The sequence below is a fragment of the Tamandua tetradactyla genome, chromosome 14 (genome assembly GCF_023851605.1).
Source record: "Tamandua tetradactyla isolate mTamTet1 chromosome 14, mTamTet1.pri, whole genome shotgun sequence".
Taxonomy (NCBI): domain Eukaryota; kingdom Metazoa; phylum Chordata; class Mammalia; order Pilosa; family Myrmecophagidae; genus Tamandua; species Tamandua tetradactyla.
This window is the reverse complement of record NC_135340.1, coordinates 49,885,520-49,906,908: the sequence shown is the minus strand read 5'-3', so window position 1 is coordinate 49,906,908 and position 21,389 is coordinate 49,885,520. Positions and strand designations below refer to the sequence as shown.

General features: G+C 39.3%; 1 protein-coding gene across 8 annotated transcripts in view; it reads right to left on the bottom strand.

Moving 5' to 3' along the window:
* Window positions 1-2,652: 2,652 nt before the first annotated feature.
* The window catches only part of CDIN1 (CDAN1 interacting nuclease 1), a 225,809-nt gene continuing 207,072 nt past the window's right edge, over window positions 2,653-21,389 (bottom strand). For 5 of the 8 annotated variants that reach the window (XM_077127395.1, XM_077127398.1, XM_077127399.1 and 2 more), the window contains one exon: window positions 2,687-4,659. In XM_077127395.1, coding sequence (XP_076983510.1) covers window positions 4,530-4,659 — 130 coding nt within the window. In that variant the 3' untranslated portion in view covers window positions 2,687-4,529. Of the gene's footprint in view, window positions 4,660-21,389 lie in introns of all 8 variants that reach the window. The other 3 variants (XM_077127393.1, XM_077127394.1, XM_077127392.1) reach the window with 3 other exon arrangements.

The window sequence follows — 21,389 nt, the reverse complement described above, 5'->3', positions numbered from 1 at the left end:
TCCACTGAGATCTGCTTTATTCTAAGGCATAGGGATTAACACATACCTTCAGTATCCTAAGTAAATAATTGTGAAGTTATGCCTATTTAAAAATATTACTATTTTTTATGCTATGCTACAAGTGACTCCAAATTTTTTGTGGTTCCAGTTGAAATAGTTGAAAATGTAAATTTTCTTTACTCTTACATGAAACAACACTACGAACAAAATTGGATTATTTTTAACTAGAGTTGGATTTTATATAAAATAAGTATGATGCCAGGATCAAATTTTGCTACACTAAATGAAACAAATTAAGGCATCAAATGAGAATTTCCCCTCTCTCTGTATTGTGGAAAAGTTTTAAAAGTCTTTTGAAGTACTTTGATCAAGCTTTGAAATCATTTTAGTGGATTACTATTGTATGAAAACTGTAATTTATAGTGCTTGACCTAAGCAGCTCTTTGTCTCACAGCCACATTCAAAACAATAGCAGGAAAGTGAGAAACACAAGGGGTTACCCAAGCTGCTCTGGCTATTATTTAATTCATAATTCTACCTTCCTTATTTAACTTTAGGATTCTGGCATATTCTTAATAAAACAGGTTCAGACCACATTTATTAATCATAGGGAGGCTAGTTTTAAGTTTAGGCGATCCAAGCTTTGTGTCACATGCCATCCTCCCTTAACCTAGGAGTGACTTTGTCCAGAAAGTTCAGATAGGGATTTCTCTGTAAATTATGTCGCGGGCAAACTTCCATTGTTTACCTTGTAGTTCCTTCTCTTGTTAAGCCTGCTTTGCTCCTTACACCTAATCAAGATGTGCCAATCGGGAGACTTTCCTCTCGCATCCCGTCACAAAGCAGTTCCGCTTTGAGGCAACTTGCTTCCATCAGATCCCATGGAAAATGCAAGCTGCGCCCAAGAGGAACAAGCCAGGGGGGATTCTCTAACTCATGCAGACATTTACTTAATTCGTTATTTAAATCAACTCGCCAATTCTTAGGCTGAGAGTGGTTATAAATTTAACATGGTTTTTTTTTTTTGTTTGGCTCTTTTTGCCAAAACATTTGCCAAAGGCATAAACCTCATATCACATTTGACCCTGAAAAAACCGTATAATCTTAGTTAAAAGTTTACAGTCCTTTAGTTGCTACACATGCACTTGAACTTTTGGCATGGGGAAGATACTTGGGGGAGGCTTTTCCCCTAAGAGGTGAGGCCAATTGCTTCTTTCCCTCAGACATATGAACCAGGACTGAGCTGGGATGCACTGGAGCCTTAGGATCATTATTTTAGAGAAAATAAGAGCCAAGGAGTAGTGAGAAAAAGCGATATACATGTAAATGTGGAAGGAACCTGGCAAAGGCAAGTGAAGGAGAGGGAAGATGACCAGGAAGGTGAAAAGTGAAGGGAAGTAGCACATAAAGCATTAAAGATGTAATTCAATTGAAACATCAGGTCTATAGCTGGGAGGAGCAGGATAAAAAGAGCAGACGTCTAAGGTATCTTGGTTTCAAAGAAGAAAGGAAACAATGGGTGTAGCTCCCCAGTGAGAAGCGTGTGAATTAACTGTTCACTTCAGGGCGGGGCATTAATTAGTGTGGCCAGGAGGGACCATTTAGTAGATTACCTCATCCGGGACTCTAAACAATCCCCCACGGGTTGAATGAGTTAATGCAGCCCCTAAAGAACAATAATTTATCTTCTTTTCCAGGGTGGAATCAAGCCTCGCAGATAATGAGCAGGTATACACCCCTATAGTTAAAAGAAAATGATTTCCCCTGGAGACCCTAGCTTTCCACTTTGGATCGCCAAGCTTTTCCTTGTATATATGATTTCAGGAATGTTTAGAAGAATTGACAGAGACCTCACTAGAAGGCAAAAGAAAAAACAAAGGGATTCCCACTGTTTATTATCTTTGGGGGGAAGGGTAAAAGTGGGAGGCTATCTATGAAATCTATGTAAATATCAATAGTGCTGGATCAGCTTTGCTCTGAGCTGATCCCTCTACATGCTTCAAATACAAGGGTCTCATTTGCTCATGAGAGCAGATGCTTGGCAAGTCTATATATGCCAGAGAGAACATCATTTAGTTTTATGTTTTACACACACTCCTGCTTTCTGACTTGGCATAACTCATCAACACAGTTTGCAGAATGCCCCATAAAATAAGATTTGGCTTTAACGTTAATGTTCTAATGACGACAGCAATAAAAAAAAAGTTGTCACCCCCATGTCTACTCTCCAGGGCTCAGGTTCATACTGTCTAAACTGAAAAACAAATCACACACACACACACACACACACACACACACACACAGGGCTCAGGTTCATACTGTCTAAACTGAAAAACAAATCACACACACACACACACACACACACACACACACACACACACACACACACACACACGAGTATTTTTAACATAAAAAGAAAAAGAACAAAGAGGCTCTAAGCTTCCGATTTGGGAACATCACTCCCTTCCCCCCACATCCCTCCAGTCCAAAGCAGTAGATACAACAATTATAGTAGTTTTTGTGTGGAGGGAAAAGATTAATTTTGAATAACTTGGGACTTTACTGTTAAACAGTTTAAGGCTGTTTTATTTCCTGCTTTCACTGGCCTGATGTTAAAGCCTCGTTCATAAAGAGGAGGCAGTGCCTTTGCTGGAGGACACCAGTACTACCTTTTCACAACACATTAGGTCAGGCACCAGGCAGAAGAATGAATACAAAATGCAAACAGTTTTTATTAAAAAAAAATTATTTGTGCAGTCTCACCATAAATTTGTTTAATGTAAAACAAACAAACCCTTGACTAGGGTTTAACAGAAATTTCAACAACTGTACAACTTGCAGATAAATGTAATTTATTCCCAAAGAAGAATAAGCAGTTTAGAGCATGTCATGAAAACTGCTTTTAACAAGTTTTACTTTCACAAATTTGTATTTAAACAAAACTGTTTATCTATATATGTGTTTTTTATTCAGACAAAGGTAATAGAAGTGGTTTCAAATCATTCTATTCCATTCATAAAACTTACACGATGAATTTTACTCTGAAACAAATGTTCCTGACACTTCCTTACCATTTCATCATCTTCCTCTCTCTTTTGTTTAGTGCAGCCCACAACAGATTTAAAACCCCTACAGCCAGAGGAGCTGACACATCTGTGTCCTCTGCAAGGAAACCCAGTCAGCAGCCTCTTGCAAATCTTATTAGATATAAAATGAACAAAGCGAAAATGACATATTTAGTCTTTTGAAGGAACCAATTTATATAACTTAAGGGGTCTGTAAAAGTTACATTTTTATTAATATTTCCAAATCACCTATTCGACATAAAAATTACTATGTTTTACCAGCTTAAGGGGAAAGCATTTTGCTAAATACATTTTTGCATACAGAATGACTTTTAACTTCCCAAAAGATAGGTTTATAATTAATGTATTGACTGTTTACTTTAGACTGAAATCTGGTCTGCGGTACAAAAAAATGAATAAATTTAAGTGAACAAATACAAAATATCTTTTACTTTGCTTTTAAAAAATTACACTAGAGTTATTTTGGTTGCACTTTAATGTATTTAAAGCTTAACATTTCTAACACCTAAATTATTTCAGTGTAATATAATTTTTGTATTCAACATACATGTACCAAGCACTGTATAAAATGTGCTTTTAAAAAATATTACGCATAGAAACACTGGTACATATATACTGACAAATGGTCATGTTTACAAATCAACTCTAGCCAAATCTGGCACCGAGCTACCATGGCCGGCTCTTAACTCCCAACCCAAAGAACTAGTATGGTTACCAGACATGTAAATTAGATAAATGTAAAATGTTTGGTTTTCAAATAGGTATTATAAAAAGAAGAAATTCTCATAAAATACATTTTTTCTTTTCTGCAGCTTGACTTAATGCCGCGGAAGTCAGGAAGCCATAAACACTGGACAAAACAAGCACACAACATATCTTACCAACTAAGGCTAATGCAGCCCCGCAGGTGAGAGCAAAAATTTACTTTCAGACTTCCTGTCTTCAGCTTTTCCAGGTTTGTACTAGATTATTCCATGGCTGTAATACAATACTGAATTTCTGGGAGTGTACATGAAGAGAAAGGAGGAGGGAGAGAGAATGAATGAATGGAGGCTTAGAAAAAAAAATAAGATGGTGATTTGGTAACTGGGAGGAGAATTGAAAAATCACACCTTTCAGTCCCCACATTTTTTCTTTTGTTCAGGATACAAGGAGAAACCATCCGGAAGGAAGAAAGATTATGACTATCTATAAACTAACTGTTTGACAGAGACAGAAATGCTGATAATGAGTGGGTTGTGTCTGTAGTTCTTGGCGGTTCACATCAGCAAGGGATGAAGGAAAACAGAAACTCTTGATATGTTTGTCTGAAGAGGTAGTGGTGCGACTAGAAGAGTTCAGCTGAAGTTCAGGGCAGATGTTGCCAGGAGTTTACACTGCAGGAAAGGAAAATAGCTTCCGGATTCACCTTTGCTCCTAGCTCTTCTTCCAGGAGCAGCAGGGTCAAGCTACACTATGGCATAAGGTGACAATGTCCGTGGGGAAACAGGCTTTGAGCAGGATGCCCCTCTCCCGGTTACAGTCCAGCTCCTGGATAAATCCATACCAATAGATGACCAGGCCAGGCCCAAATCTGGAAAACACAGGAAAACACTTTACATACATGGTATCAACAACAGAGTTCCAGAAAAAAGTAAGCATCGAGGCATTGATAAGTCTTCTCTCAGATCTCTGACTGCCTTGTGCAGTTTCTGCTTTAGTTGCTATGATTATGACAGGAATTAGCCTAACTTATATCCCAAAGCTCACTTAATACAAGTATTACCACCTTGGATGGATTTCTTACCTTCCTTTCACGGAACCTAGGATATTCCAGATCTATGAACTATCTTAATTGCATTTCAGTAAGGGGTCTGGGGCTGATGGGACTACTCAGTCGATGAAGGAAAATACCGAGCGGATATGGCGATGAACTGAAGGTCACTTAAATTCCTTGGGATTTTAGTCTTCTAACATTTAGTGGTTGTTATAAAAATGAAACCTGCCTATTTTTTAGCTAAAAAGGGAGGAAAATATTTGAAAAATAATTTAGAAAATGCAACCTCTTCTGGCTTTAATGTTTTATTTGTGCACCTACAGGCCAGCAGTTCCTCCTGTCGTCCGTCTTTCCATTCTTAAAAAATTAATCCAATAGGCTGCAAGGGTAGTTCAGAGGTAGAATTCTCGCCTGCCATGTGGGAGATTCGGGTTCGATTTCCAGTCTGCGCACTCCACCCCCACCTCCAAAAAAATTCAACAAGTGGTGCTGCAATAACGGGATAGTCACATGGAAAAAGAATGAAATGTGACCCCCACCATACAGCACACACAAAAAAGGAAAATATCCATACGACACACTGGGGTCCCTCAAAGGGACCTTCTCCTGACTCTTCACTGTCCACATCACAACCTCTTCAGGTGTGGGCATGGCATGGAATTTGGTTGTAGGTTCTTAACATGAAATGAGGAATAATGACACGTAGACTTTTGACAAAGTATAGACAGATGCAGGTTTAAAACCTCAATCTTCCTAAATTGGACCTCTGAATTATCTCAGATTTTCTTAGAGGACAGATCCCTCACCAAGCAGTCTCAGGAAGTAGCCCCATAGGCTATTTCGCCCATCAGGAAGTTGAGACCTTTAGGCTGGGTTCATAAAGATGTAATCACTATCAATCACCAGGCAGAGATGTTTTGCACATCAGTTTCACGTTTTTCCTACTGAGAGCACTTAATTAAAGGGCAGCACTACTTTTGGTGTAGTGTTGCAAGAATTTTACAGTGAAATAATAAATTATGAATGTTGGGTTAGTAAAAGGATGTCTAAAAACAGAACTGCTTTCTGTATTCTAACATTACAGCAGGCTGAACCATGCTAGGCCAAAAAGCTTTTTCCTTCCATGATTTATGATAGGCTGTAGCATACTTGCCAAAACTAACAGTACAGGATGGGCTGCAAGATACCGTATGGACAGGAACAAGTTCAATTGGATGTCACGTAATGGTTTATTTGGGGATTCACATCAGTAGGATAGCCAAGTTTTATTCAAGATTAATTAGAACTTGCTGAGTCCCCTCTGTGCAGGTTTAGAACCATGACATGATAACTCATCACTTGACCTTGTTCTAGAGGATGCAGTGGGTAGGTACCAGACCCTGTGAGATTTACCTGAGTTCATGCTGGCTACACACGCTCTCGTCTTCCTCAGCATCTCCAAGGAAGAAAGAGTTCCCATGGAGATCAGAAGAACCAGGCGACCTGTGACACAGGGTGTGTGGGCCCCAGTGCATAGAGAGACTCACACCTGGACGAGAACTTGGTTGCATTTAACCCAGCGTTTCTAGTCAGTTTTAGTCACAAACAGTTGTCTGCAACTGGAGCAAGTGCCATTTAGTATCTTTTTTTAAAAGAGCTTTTGATTAGTATCAAATGATCGAAGATTTGTTAAAGGAACTCTGGCAAGAGCAGAAAGATTTGCGATTCTCTGGACCATGTCTGAAAAGCCTCAAACCTTTGTATTAAGGAAGCAGCCCTGAGTCACAGCCTTGACAGACCTAATATTAAACTCAACATATTCCTCCATTTTATTATGTAGCCATTCTGGGGATCATATTGTTTTTTAGAAAGGTACTAATATTTTTACAAAGGGAGGGAAAAAAATGTGATATAACCAGTCACTGAGAAGAACACAATAATATATGGGAATCATAAACAAGCAGTCCAGTATTTTAAAGATTTAATAAAACAAAAACACATCTCACCAGCACTCAGAGAGCAAGAGCAGCCTGCACTTTCCCCGAACAGCTAAATCATACGCCAAAGGACACGAAGCATGACAGCTCTATGAAAATGGCATTTTCTAGGCAGAAAAGTCAGGCTGGGGAACACCTCAAAGCCCAAGAAAATGGACCTGTTTCACTTGTGAGGCAACAGATGAAATCCACAACCCAGAAAGGTTTTGCAAACCGTGAATCTGAACGTTTCATGTAGCAGTTCACACCCGGGACTCCCTGAAGGGAATAACACAGACCTCTGAATTATTGTCAGTCATGACTCATAAGAAAGTTCTACCATCTACCTATGTCTTTATGTCTCCTAGCTTTCGGATGGAATTATATTAACTTCAGTGCATAGCAGTAGCTCCCCTACATAGTTCGAGGCCCTGATGGACAATGCATTTTCTAATTAAAAAAGAGGAAACACAACTTCCCTTTGTAAACGGAGGTTCAAAAACTTCTAGAAGCTTTCAAATTATGAGGTCTTCAGGTGACAAAAATCATAGGGACTTTGAGGGTGACACGTTTGGGAATTTAATGGCAGGACAATTCTGGCCCTGTTCCCAACACCTACTTTAGTGTACTTCGGAGCTTTCTCAAACAACTTGGGATACAGAGGTTATCAGATGCTGGCAAGATAACCTTTAAGCAACATATCTGTTTATGAAGAGGTTACTACATTAGCAACTTTATATAATCAATTCCTTGGTTATCTGAAGTAACAGAAGGGGCCATTCTGGTTGAAAATTTGAAAAAGCAAGCAATCCAACTCTACATTTCCTTCGAAAAAAGGTGTAAGAACGGGAGAAAATAGGATCCTAGGAAATTTTTATGTGGTTGTGAGTTGAACAATTTCACCTTTTTGATGCCCATTCCCATTAACTGTGGTGCCACTGGGCTAGAAGGAGATTGCTAGGAAGGCAAATAAAACCTTTGTGACCAATACAAATCAAAGAGCCTCTGTTAAGTGTTTAAAACAAAACAGGATCCCTGGGTCTGAGGGTATGTGCAAAGCAGAGGGATCAGGCTGCTTTTGGGATTGCAGCTCTCCCTATAGTCCAGAGACACTCAGTAATGGGATATATATGTGTATCTGATTTGATTCTGTTAAACACATTTCAAGATCTACTCTAACATCAAAGTTACTACACTCATGGTCAAGTAATAAGAGCAAAGAACCCAAATGGATGATTATTTTTTTTGCATGCTGTGTGGTGGGGTCACATGTCATTCTTTTTCCATGTGACTATCCTGTTAATGCAGCATCATTTGTTGAATTGTTTGTTTGCTGGTTGGTTTTTGTTAGCTTCTTTGTTTGTTTGGGTAGCGCACAGGCTGGGAATCAAACCCAGGTCTCCTGCATGGCAGGCGAGAACTCTACCACTGAACTATCCTCACATACCTCAAATGGATTTTAAATATTCTCTGGAGCAGAATTTGGAATGCGGGTGACTTTTGAGCAAGTAATTTTACTTGCAAATAAAATATCACCAAATTAGCAAAAACAACAGATACCTTCTGAAAAAAATGGGAGGTGAAAGTCAAGAGCCATGACCAACCTTGAAGGTATGAAAGATGAAGTTCTTCATAAATAACAACAACACTATAAACGTGTTCAAAATGTGTTTGCCAGGTTTTCTATCATTTCAGAGTATTCAGGGAAATTAAATGAGATCGTGAGACTAAAGCTGAGCACGCTTTTTTGGTTTCTGCGCATAACTGTCTTCTGGGGTCTACCTCTATGTTTCACCATTTACCTCCTTTTTATGGTGTGACCTCACAGAGGTCAGAGACCGTGTTTTATAGATATTCATGCCCTCCATCCTAGCACAGTGCCTGGAACATGATGACAAAAGCCCTCAAGGACAAGATGGAGAACATGGGGTTAGTAATCCTGGGATCAGGCAGGTGTACTCGGGAACGGACCAATGGCAGCTAGTGGTAAGCAGGCTGACAGGACTTACCACTGTCATATTTTCATAGTGTCTGCATTTTTATAGTGGTCAGGATGAGCACACCAATGGCACACGTGTAGAACCCAGTGATAGGAATAACAACAGTCAGAGAATGCCTAATTCCTGACACTTTCCTTGTATTTACTATGTGCCAGATCCTGTTCTCAGCACTTTATATATTGCCAATTTAATTCTTATACCACCCACAAGACGTAGGTACCATTATTGTCCCCATTTTACAAATGAAAAAACTGAGGCATAGAACAGTAAAGTAGCTTGCTTTATTTAAAAGTCTCCTAGCTAACAAGTGGAGGAATCAGTTTTGGAACCCAGGCAGTCTGGCTGTAGGGTCTGTGATGCTACTGCTGGTACTGTTGTGCTAGTTTAAAACTGTTATGTACCCAGAAAAGCCGTGTTCTTTTTCCTAATCCAGGCTTGTGGGACAGACTTATTGTTTAGGGTGGGAACTTCTGATTAGTCGTTTTCATGGAGATGTGTCTTTGCCCATTCAAGCTGTGTCTTAATCCCTTACTGGAGTCCTTTTAGAGGGACTCACTTTGGAAAAAGTTCAGAGCTGACACAAACAGACATTTGGAGATGCAGAAAGAAAAAAGCCCTTGAAGAAGCTGTTGGAAACCAGAAGCCAAAGGACCAGCAGACACCAGCCATGTTCATTCCCAGCTGACAGAAGTGTTCTGGATCCATAAGTCCTGCTTGAATCGCATCTTTTTCTGGATGCCTTAGTTTGGATGTTTTTATGACTTTAGATCTGAAAATTTGTAATTTAATAAATCCCTTTTATAAAAGTAAGCCCATTTCTGGTATTTTGCATTCCGGCAGTGTTCTAGTTTGCTAGCTGCTGGAATGCAATATACCAGAAATGGAATGGCTTTTAAAAAGGGGATTTTAATGAATTGCTAGTTTACAGTTCTAAGGCTGAGAAAATGTCCCAATTAAAACAAGTCTAAAGAAATGTCCAATCAAAGGCATCCAGGGAATGATACCTTGGTTCAAGAAAGCCGATGAAGTTCAGGGTTTCTCTCTCAAGTGAGAAGGCACATGGTAAACACAGCCAGGGCTTCTCTCTCAGCTGGAAGGGCACATGGCGAACACAGCGTCATCTGCTAGCTTTCTCTCCTGGCTTCTGGTTTCATGAAGCTCCCCGGGAGGCATTTTCCTTTTTCATCTCCAAAGGTCACTGGCTGGTGGAATTCTCTGCTTCGTGGTGCTGCAGCATTCTCTGCTCTCTCTGAATCTCTCTCAATCTCTCATTCTCCAAAGTGTTTCCTCTTTTATAGGACTTCAGAAACTAATCAAGACCCACTCAAATGGGTGGAGACATGTCATCCCCTAATCCAGTTTAACAACCATTCTTAACTAAATCACATCAACCAGGGAGATGATCTCATTACAGTTTCAAATATACAGTATTGAATAGAGATTATTCTACCTTTACGAAATGGGATTTATATTAAAACATGGCTTTTCTGAGGGGGCATACTTCCTTTCAAACCAGCACAGGCAGTATTAGCAAACTAAAACAGATGCAGAAATTGGTCTAATGAACATGTGATATAGTATCAGAGTTTAACCAGAAAGAGAGGAAATTTCCTTTGCATTGGCTAGATCATGCCTAGTGCCAGTTCTAGTGTCACATTTTAAGGGGAATACCTCCATGTAGAAGTAAAAAAACCAGAGAACTCTACGGTATTTGAGGAACTGTTAGAATAAGAGAGTACATCTGCCCTACAGATGAGCAGTTAGGATGATAACACGCTCAGCATCTTCTGTTTATTAGAGTGCTCTTGGAGATGAGGGAATTCATTCATGCTATAGCTCTCAAGGTCAGTGTTGAAGCAATGCTTGAAACTAACTAGGAATCTGAGTTTGGCTCTACATGAATACAATTCTTTCTAAAAGTGAAGCTTTTGGAAAAAAATACACTGAGTTGCCTTGCAAAATAGTGATGTTTCTGGGACTGGAACTATAAAAACAAGGCTGGGCTTTCATCAGTTTTTAAAAGTTAAGTCAACATATAAAAATTGGGAGTTTTTACATAAAATTCTGCATTTGCAGCTTCTCTTGAGAAATTAGTTGACCTGGAAATTATCAGGTGGCGCTGAATAACAGCTGCTCCCTTTAGAAAGGACACACTGTTCTCAGGTTTGTGGCAGCATCCACCATTCTCTATCATTCCCTGATGCTGAGGCTCAGTGCCAGGTGCCATTTATCATCATGCTTGTATTGTCAATTTCTTTTATTGTAGAGACCTGTTTCTCCACATTCAAATTTCTATTAGATGTGGAAAAGTAAAAAATAACCTGAGAGAGTTTCATGTTTCAAGAAAGACATGGAAAGGGACACCTTTCTTTTTTTTATATCTTGCCTAGCTCACTCATTTATGTAGTCCATCTGGCCAATGTGGGCATTTGAGGTTTTGATTCCTGCCCTGAGATGTAACTCAGAGATTCCTAGTCTTGGGCCAGAGACCACTGAGGGGCTGTGAAGTGATGGCAAGAGATCCTCAAGTGTTTGAGAATAAGTGGTTTCTTGTGCCCAACCTCAGTTCTCAGGCAGAAAAAACAAATAGATCTCGTCTTTTCTTGTTTAGAAAATGGAGTGCTTAAAATGGGATTCATGGTTACTTTTAGTCATTTCTTTTTAGGTAGAAAGATTCTAAAAGCACAGCTGTGGAGGTGGGGAATAGCAAAATTTTGCTTGTTTTAAAAATCTTCAATTCTGAAAACGTTGGGGATCTTGCCTGTGGTAGTTACATTCATTTTGTCAACTTGGCCAGGTGAAGAAGCAGAGACTTGCCTGCTGCAATGAATGATGTTTGACTTAATTGGCTGGTGCTTAAATGAGAGAGCTCAACGAAGCACAGCCCAAGCAGATCAGCATACCTCATCTCAACATTCGCAGCTCAGCCTAGGCCTTTGGAGATGCAGAAAGGAATCACCCCCAGGAAAGTTACTGGAACCCAGAAGCCTGGAGAGAAGGCCAGCAGAGATCACCCTATGCCTTCCCACGTAAGAAAGAACCTCAGATGAAAGTTAGCTGTCTTTCCTCTGAAGAAACAACAAAATAAATCCCCTTTTATTAAAAGCCAATCTGTCTCTGGTGTGTTGCATTCTGGCAGCTAGCAAACTAAAACATTGCCCTAATGGGTTCCACCTCTTTCCATAGATGTTTTAGGAACAGGAAAACAGAGGATACAAAGGACAATCCAAGATATGGGTAACACTAAGACATATTTATAGATGTGTGCAAATGCTTAGCTAATTTATAACTATCCTGCCCTTGTGTATTAGGTTCACCTTTGCAGTAAGAAATGAGCTAGAAGGAAAATACTTAGCGTCTACACCACGTCCTATCTAGAGCTCTATGGAGAGTAGCTCACCACTGCTGTCTATGGGAAGTACAGAAGAGAAAAGTGAAACTAAATTGGGTAACAGCAGTAATGAAAGAAGAATCATAGCGATGGTGGCAGGGAAGTTCTATCTGAGTTGTAACTAAGTGTGTCAGAAAAAGACTGTGGTAGGCAAAGTTTAAAGCTGGGCCCAATGATCCCTGCCTTTTGGTATCCATGCCGTTGTGTAATCCCCCTCCCCCAGTGTGGGCTGAGCTTAGTGAACTCTAATGAACAGAGTATGGAAAGAGTGACAGATGCCACTTCTATGGCTAGGCCACAAAAGACGGTGACTTCCCTTTTGCTGTCAGACTCTCACATTTTGATGAGGCAAACTGTCATATGGGAGGGGCCCATGCGGAAAAGAACTAAGGGTGGCCTCTGGCCAACAGTCTGCAAGGAACTGAATCCTGCCAGCTACTGAGTGGATCCCTCCTCCACCAAGCTCTGAGGTGAGACTACAGGCCATCAGCTGATACCCTGAATGAGCCTTGTGGAAGAATGGGGTAGAGGACCCAGCTAAGCCAAGCCCAGATTCCCGACACACAGAAACTGTGAGATAATAAGTGTGTGCTATTTTAAGTCACTTAGTTTGGGGATAATTTGTTATATAGCAGTGGATAACTAATATAGATAGGCACTACGGATTTGAAATTAAGTATATATCAAACACCATTTCTCATAGGTGCAGTGTGGAAAGTCTTGTTGGGTATAGATTGGCTTTTTCATTTACAGTTGCACCTAGGATTAACAGCAGAAGGGGCTACTGAAGCAAATTATCAACAAGTAGCAATCTTCACCAAGACAAATCTAAGTTATTTAGCAACGTTGTGATTTCGTGCTAACGGAGCCTCTTGGCTCCTAACTTAGATTATACCCCATACCACTCCCTGCTGTGTATGGGCTGCTGGAGTTACCCAGAGAGGTACAGAAATCACATATAAAATGAATAATTCTGTATGTTCTTTCTAAGTCTGTGGTTCTGGTATTAAGCTTACTCATCAGGTCTCTCAAGGAGCAAGTTTGAAGAGGGTGGAGATGGGGTATGTGGGTGGCTGCTTAGAAGCAGAACACATTGCCAGATGAGGTGAGGGATGGCTGACAAACAGGGAAGAAACATAAAAATTCCAGATGGTGGAAGTCCACGCTGCTTGGTGATGGGGTGCATAGACTTTATCAACCTCTACAGGGTTTCAGGAGAACCCAGGAAAAAGAGATGCTGGTTATATTTTGTTCAGTTTAAGAAGGCAGTGAAATCGATAATATATATTTAAAACTGTCAGTAAGAATATTTAAAAACTGGTACTTCAGTGAGCAAATTCTTACTTTTTCAGAAAAACCTGACCATCCTCAACCATGAGGTCATAATTCTCCTCCTTCTTTGCCATATCTCTAGACTTTCCTAAAATATGCAGGGATTACTTGGATGGTGTTTTACTTATATAAATAGGAGAATGCTGCCATAGTTTTCTTTGAGGCCATCTTCTTCAGAGAAGATGTAGTCAAAGGTAGATGCAGGAAGTTAGAGCTCTCTGATCACACTGTTAAGTACTCTTGTGCAAAATTAGCCCGAATAACCTAGCTCCCTGTCTGGTCTCCTGAAGCTGCTTTAGCTTCTAGGCCTCCACAGATTTCACAGGGCCCCTGACCAGGCATTTTGTCTATACAGATGGTGTCCAAACACATAACAAATGATAAGTTTCCAGTAATCCACACAAAGGGTACGTAACATTCATTGACTGAACACTTATTACGTGACAGGCAGTGCTTCACGTACCCTCATGTGCACAGAGTAATTTGATACTTGCGACAGCCCTACTGGGGAACACTATGATTATTCCCATTTCACAGATGAAGAAACCAAGGCACCGCAAGTCTCATGGTTAGCATGTACCAGGACCAGGCTTTCAACTCAAGCAGCTGGCTCTAAGGTTTGCATTTTTTACCACTATATCAAGCTGTGTCACATATTTTATACTTACACAGCAACTCATAACATTGTCATTCAACTTTGAAAAATATTTACATCACCTGCAAAAAGAGGAGCAGAGACCCAGAAGTAAGGTGACTAATCAAAAGCCCAGTCTATGAGATGGGGACCACTATCTACAAGGAATAACTCTTCAAACTATGAAGTCAATAGCTTCATACTAAGAAGTTTAGCTAGCTATTCCCTTTGATTTAAGTGTCACCACATTCAAGAAGAATATGGAAAAGCAACCTATAATTCAGTCAAAAGAAATCAAGATGATTAAATTTGAGGGAGCATATTTAAAGCACTTGACAATCAGCTGGAAATAAGTTATGGAATGAGAATTACAGAATCACTGCATAAAGTTCAGAGAAGCGAAATGTTTCATGCTGTGAAGGGATTCAGAAGTTATGGGGCAGAATCTAAACACTAAGAAAGAGGAGTGAATCCAGAACACTGCCACAGCCTGTTCACATAAATGGAAATAAACAGCTGGAAAAAGTTACGAGGAAAACTGATGGAAGCAACAGATCTAAGTGAGTACATGAGGTGGAGATTTGTTTTCCCAGAAAAGAAGGTTTGGATTTGTTAAACAAGGGTGATACAGTGAACCCCAAAGGCCCATTTTTGCTCTGAAAAGGCCTCTAGTATGGAGATGTAACTTATGTTTGTGGCATTAACTTGGCTTATCTTTGTTTTCCATTTCATACATATATTTTTTAAAATGAGTGCGGCTGTATATCTCATTTGGTGATAGAATATGAAGGTAAAGAGGGGTGGGTTCATATACTATTACATAATTTGCCTCTACAGACAGAATAAGGGAAATTTATGAAACTGATCAAATACTTCTCTTGCCAATGTGTAGAATTATCTTGATTACATAACAAAAAGTATCCTGAATGCACTAGGGTCCTACAATATAAATCTGGATCAAGTCACTAAATAATTTTCAGTTGATGAATGACTATGAAAGGATTTGATGATTTTTTTGTCAAGTTTTTTGTTCATGAGTGTCTTCATTAAACAATAAAAACAAAACCTAGTTGTATTGACTAAAATCTTTTTCCCAACCTAAATTTCATAGGCAAACAGAAAATTCCTCCAAAGGAGGGACAGTAGAGAACCTATCTTACACACACACACACACACACACACACACACACACACACACACACACACACACACACATTTTCCATTTTGAGTTTCTGTGTGGGGTCTATGCTATCTTCTGAGGATGTGTGCAGACATGTGACTGTTGGAAGTCGATTGTTTCACCATCAAAAAAGACTTACATGTGGTTTTTATGAAGAGTGCATTTTCAAACATGCAGTTCAGGACGAAGGAGAAATATAAAACATCTTGTAATTGTTTTAAAATAAACTCTTACACTGTTTATTTAGTTTTAATCTGTGTGTTGTAGATTGGTTATGCACTTGCTAATCACTGTTGTATGTATCTCCAGACAGAGTTGTAAATAACTTTTCAGTCCAAGTGAAATATGCTTGCACATGTTTATATGCAAAGTATGTGTATTTATGCCTGTGTGTAAATGTGTGTACACTAATAATAGATTAGTGATCATGTAATATAGTGTCATAAGGTTCTGGCACTATGCTCAATTTAATATACAATGCAAATAATCTTTTTTTTTTGTAGTATCTAAAGATGAAATAAATATGATTACTTGGTTGTGTAATTTAATCTTCTGGCTTGGCAAGGTCTGTGTTTGCAAATTGAAATGAGTAAAGAAAGAGAACCCTAGCTATGAATATACTCATTCGTTTCATAGAACTTGGTCATTAAAAAATGCGATTCTATCATCTCTTTGTAGCATCAACTCACTTTCTAAATTCTGAAAATCAAGAAGGCAAAATACATAATAAATACCAGTTTACTTCGGGCCTTTATGCCACTTGGAAAATAAACAGAAAATACATTATTTTTAAGAAAATTTTAAGTGTACATAAATACACAACCACAACCACTTGAAATTCTCCTTGGTGTTTATGTAACAGGCATTTTCCTGTCCACATTAAATTACCTGGAAAAGTGCTTAATTTCTACTTCATTTTGTGCTGTGTTGGATATACTTAGATGTCATACTTAAAGTCTACAATAATACTATACACGAAAATAGCCTTTTGTAAATCTCTCCTCAGAAAAGAAAAAATGAGATAGGTAGAATCGAAAACAAAGGCAGAGGATATTTTATTTTTAATCCATGTCTTTAATCTTTGTTTTCTTGGAGAAATGCTTATTCCTGACAGACTGGTCAATCTTTCTGCATTTACCTGTTAAAAATCTACTTACAGCCTATGTGGGCATCTTGCTTTGGAGGAAATTTATGAAACTGATCAAATACTTCTCTTACCAATGTGTAGAATTATCTTGATTACATAACAAAAAGTATCCTGAATGTACTAGGGTCCTACAATATAAATCTGGATCAAGTCACTAAATATGTCTGGAGGATGTCTGGAATGAAAGAGTCCTTTCCTTAAGTTGCTCACAACTTAAATTTATTTATATTTTAAGCGTAAAACATAAGTTACCAACTAACACCAAAGTCTTCACAGCAAAAGAAGAATTAGAGCAGTGACATGGTACTCTAGAGGTATTCATAGAAGAAGTGTGTTTTCGACTATGTGCTGTTATCCCTTTCAACTTTCTCCATGATGCTTTTGATTTCTGGAGAGAATGAAGGGTAGGGTTAGAGGTATACAGAGAGGGCTGGTGGAGTGAGAAGCATCTTTGTATGTAGATTGTTTAGTTGGAAGTCTGGAGGATGAGCTTAAGAACGTAATCCCTGGATTTTGTTTCAAAAGATGATGTACACGTTGGGCAGTACACATCCTCAAAATGGGAAGACGAGAGAAAGACTGAATGCAGTGAAAGAAACAGAAAACCTAAGAGTAACAAAGCATCCAAGGTCATGTTTACTTTCAAAACATTTAAGTAGGAAGACTGAGAGAACACTTCTGCCGACTTTGGGTATAAATCATATCTAACTACTCGGAATTTATACCCCAGCCTTCTTCTAAAAGTTGGGGTAGTTTACAAAATGGGTTGTATGAATTATTACAGGTTTTCTCAGTTATTTCCCTAGGGAAACATGCCAAAGGCAAACCCATCATTTCAGCTGATTTAGTGTTTGATGCCAGAGAATTTATAATTGATATGACAGCCACAATGGATCACTGAGTTGGCAACGCCTGGGTGGACAGGGCTGCAGCCGATTTTGGTATTCACCAGTTTGTGTACCGTCCACTCAAACTCTGATAAATTTTGAGGTTATTTCTGAATTTTTCACTTCTAACTTTGTGAACATCAGCAATTAGAAACATATTTTAGAATAGAAACCTTTTTTATTATATAAATATTGCTTAGCCCAAATATGTATTTAAAAAATAAGCTATAGGGGAATAGGGTCTTTCTCCTCTTTCCTTGGCTCTGTGCTCAAACGATTACAGGGTAACCGAGAGTTCAGTCGGAAGTTTATCTCAAGGCACAAAGAGATTTATGGGTTTTGGATATATAAAAGTCTGCTTAAAAAAAAAAATTGGAATTTTCATCCCTGACAAAGTCAAATAACTAAAGGATTAAAGCTGATACATGTTTGCCCTATAAATCTATCATTAAGAAACATGACACAATGCTTTAGGTATGTCAGATCCCAACTTGCTCTGAATGGGTAGTTAAACATTTTTCTCTTACAATAAATATTTCATAATAAGAAAAATCCATTTGAGTGACCAACACAGACCCCAAAAGCAAGCCTTCTAATTTTATGGATTCATGAAGGTAAATGCTTGAAAGGGAATAAACAAATTAGAAGCTGGAAATAGCTAAGTCATTGTGAAAAAAGGTCAGATAAGGGAAAACTTATAGTATATGGTTCTTTGAAAAAAAAAAAGAAAGTACGATTAATCTGGACTTGCACTTATCAAGCAGACACCTCTAGAATGGAAACTCGATGAAGGCAGTTTGTATTTTGGGGGCACACAGGAGTCAGTCAATAAGTACTTGTTGAGTGAATGCATGAATGAATGGCACTGGGTCCTCCCCCCCGAGAACTGTGAGTGCTATCATGTATTTGAAAGAAGGCCTTTGCTTATAGCTTTCTATCATCTAGGGAAGGGAAGGAAAGCTATTTCTGAAGTAGAAAAATGAGTCTTAAACTGGGCCCGAGTTGCACGTTTCTGAAACATCGGCTACGGGAGGTTTTGTTATTGGTAATCTATGCTTTCCAGGATGTTATGCTCCAGCTTACAGCCGGGTAGGAACCAGCAGTACTTATTCCCTGGAAGCAACACTATCAGTGGTTGAGGGGCTGGCTGGGAGGCTGGGCAGGAATTGGGTGCAAGAAGGAAAACTAAGCACTCTGAAGCCAATAGCTGCACACAGGTGCTCTTGCTTTCTTTGAATACAATCAATTTAGGTAGGCTTTTGTTTACAGTAGCTTTTATCTGGAAGATAAGGTTGTAAAAACATCAATCAAAATGAAGTACTACTGTTCCTGGCCATATCTCAGCAGGTTTATCTGTTTTATTTCTTCCTCCCTTTCCAAATACCTTAAGGTGTTTAAGATGAGTGAAGAGATATCACACTATTAAAGTGAACCGTATTTGTGTATGACGCACGGCTTTGCACTCTGGGCACCACAAATGCCACTCCTGTGGCGCCTGTTTCATCCCCGGGTCCCGCAGGAGCCGCTGCTCCTCGTTGCTTTGCGTTTCAATAATACAAACTCTACAAAAATAATCCTTCGCACCATTTCCAATAGTGTTCCTTTAAAAAAATAAGAGGTTTACGGTTTCTAAATGTTGGGGTGAGGCCTTTCATTTATTTAAACCCTGTCTTTTCCCTGAAGAGGCATGTATGACAAAACAGCAAAACAGAAATAGAAAATTGAGCCCAGGAAAAGGAGAATGCAAACATGTGAACTTCAAAGGTCAACTTGATAGTTAATAAAACTCTACACTGAAGCCCATGAAGATCGTATCTGATGATATTTTTAAAGACATGGCTTAAGTAATGCTGGATCTGTAAAATGAAGCTGTGAAGCAGGGACACTTCCAAGTGAAACGGAGAACTGCGGTGAGAGTGAGAAGGCCCCCTGGTCTGATTCTGGAGAAGCGCAATGAGGGTGCGCCGGGGCCGGCTCTCCGACTCATGGCCGCCTGCAAGCAGAACTGACACCACACTCGGTGGGCAGGCCACAGCGGCCAGATTCGGCTGGGGCTGAGGATCCTCGCGGTAGAAAACAGCTTCTCTGTCAGGCTTTTTGAGCAAGTCTCCAACTTGATCCCCTTCCGAATGCAATTAGAGTAAAACATGCTGGTAAATGTAACGCCCGTGCAATTAACCTTTTTCAGACTCAAGTAACCTGGCTTCAGTCTCTTGACTGATATTACGCCAGATTTATTTTCCTGGCATAGCTGCCATCTTTGGCCCTGGTAGAAGTTACCAGACTACTTGATTATTATTTCTTTGAATAACATGATGCTGTTGATAATAAGGATTATAATACATAGCAGCAACTAGTGTTTACTGAACATTTATTGTGTGCCAGGTACTCTTCTAAGTTTCTCATATGAATGACCTCATTTAAAATGAAGGCCCTATCAGTCCGCAATATTCCTACTTATATTTTAGCACTGGGAAAGCAACGACAAGGCCATGCTAAATTGATCATGATGATGATGAAGACAGTGAACAAGACGGGAGCTTACTAACACCACTTCATACACACTATCTTATTTAATATACACAGTGAGCCTATGAGTAGGAATTATTATTAGATCCACTTTACAAATGACAAAATTGAGATACAAAGAGGTTAAGTAGCTTACTCAAGAAAGAAGATGAGGCTCCAATGTGGCCTGGTTGAGATGCCCAATCAGAACTGTACGGAGCGCCCTGTCTGGAGAGCTCCGCCTTACCGCCGGGCAGGTTTCTCACTCACACAGTTTTCAAACCCTTATTTAAAACCTCACTCCCAAATACCGCCTTCTCCCAATCTCGAGGTATAATGTCAAGTGTCAGTTCAACTGCTATAAGAAAGGACTCTTCCACGGTGGGTCAGCCCTTCCTCTTCTGCCAAATGTGGAACTAGAAAACATCACCTTTAACGGATCTTTATTTTTAACCTTCCGCGTCTTACTTTCGTTATCTATAAAGCAGGCATAATAGTATTTGTAGTTCGGGGTTCAAGGTGGAGCCAAGAAAAAATTTAATTTGTATACAATTATTATTGCCCCATTACTAAAGATTCCATTTGATAACAGAATCTAATCATAATGAGAAAAATCTCCCCAAGTCTTCTTTTCTTTCCCACCATGGATGAGCACATCTATGTGCAGAGGTCTGGAAGTGAACCCAGTAGGAATAAGAAAACTGTATCAGTAAAGTGCTCATCTTTACCAAGACTCACCCAGTGTGAAAATTTAAGATGAAGAATGGGGGGGGGGGGTTTGGGGGGTAGAAAGTGCAAGCAAACCTGAGTCAACAAATTTCCCAAATTTATGACTTAGATATGTGTCCTGCCAAAAGGCAGGAAAAGTTATTTCACACAGTTATTTCTGCCTTTAAAAAGAAAGACTGATAAGCTTCATGTGACTGAGAGAAATGGTACTTCAAAAGAGACTAGATAGAAAACACTGGTGACATCAGTGATTTAAATTTTTTAGCTCCTGTTCTTAATGACTTGTGCCTGTTTTCACACTTAGGCCTCAGGTCACAAGACAAAGAAGGGCTGTGCAGGCATTTCAGGGTAATGAACTGAGGTTTCATTGTACCATCCTAAATGTATTTCCTTTTAGACCAAGAGCATTCTGAAAAGTCTTGCCAAGCTGAATAGCTTGTTTTTATAATAAATGGTTTTAGCATTAAAAAAAAAAAAAAAAAGAAACAGAAAAGGAGCAAATCTGAACATTTAAACTAATATTTAAAGACTTTTAAGAAGATAATTAGGAAACAAATGACAGTTGCTGCTTGAGATTGTCCTGTCAAAGAAAATACAGAGAACTTTGGGCCCTGAAAAATGGTCATTTAGGCAGATGGAGGAGCACACAATGGGTCTCTAGGAAGCCCAGGGGCCAATGCTAATTTTCAAAAGTGCCCCAAACCTGGGTATTCTTGTGGTTCATAAAGCCACCTCATGAGACAATTGCAGGAAAGAAATATGAGGCCAAAGACAGAAAAACTGA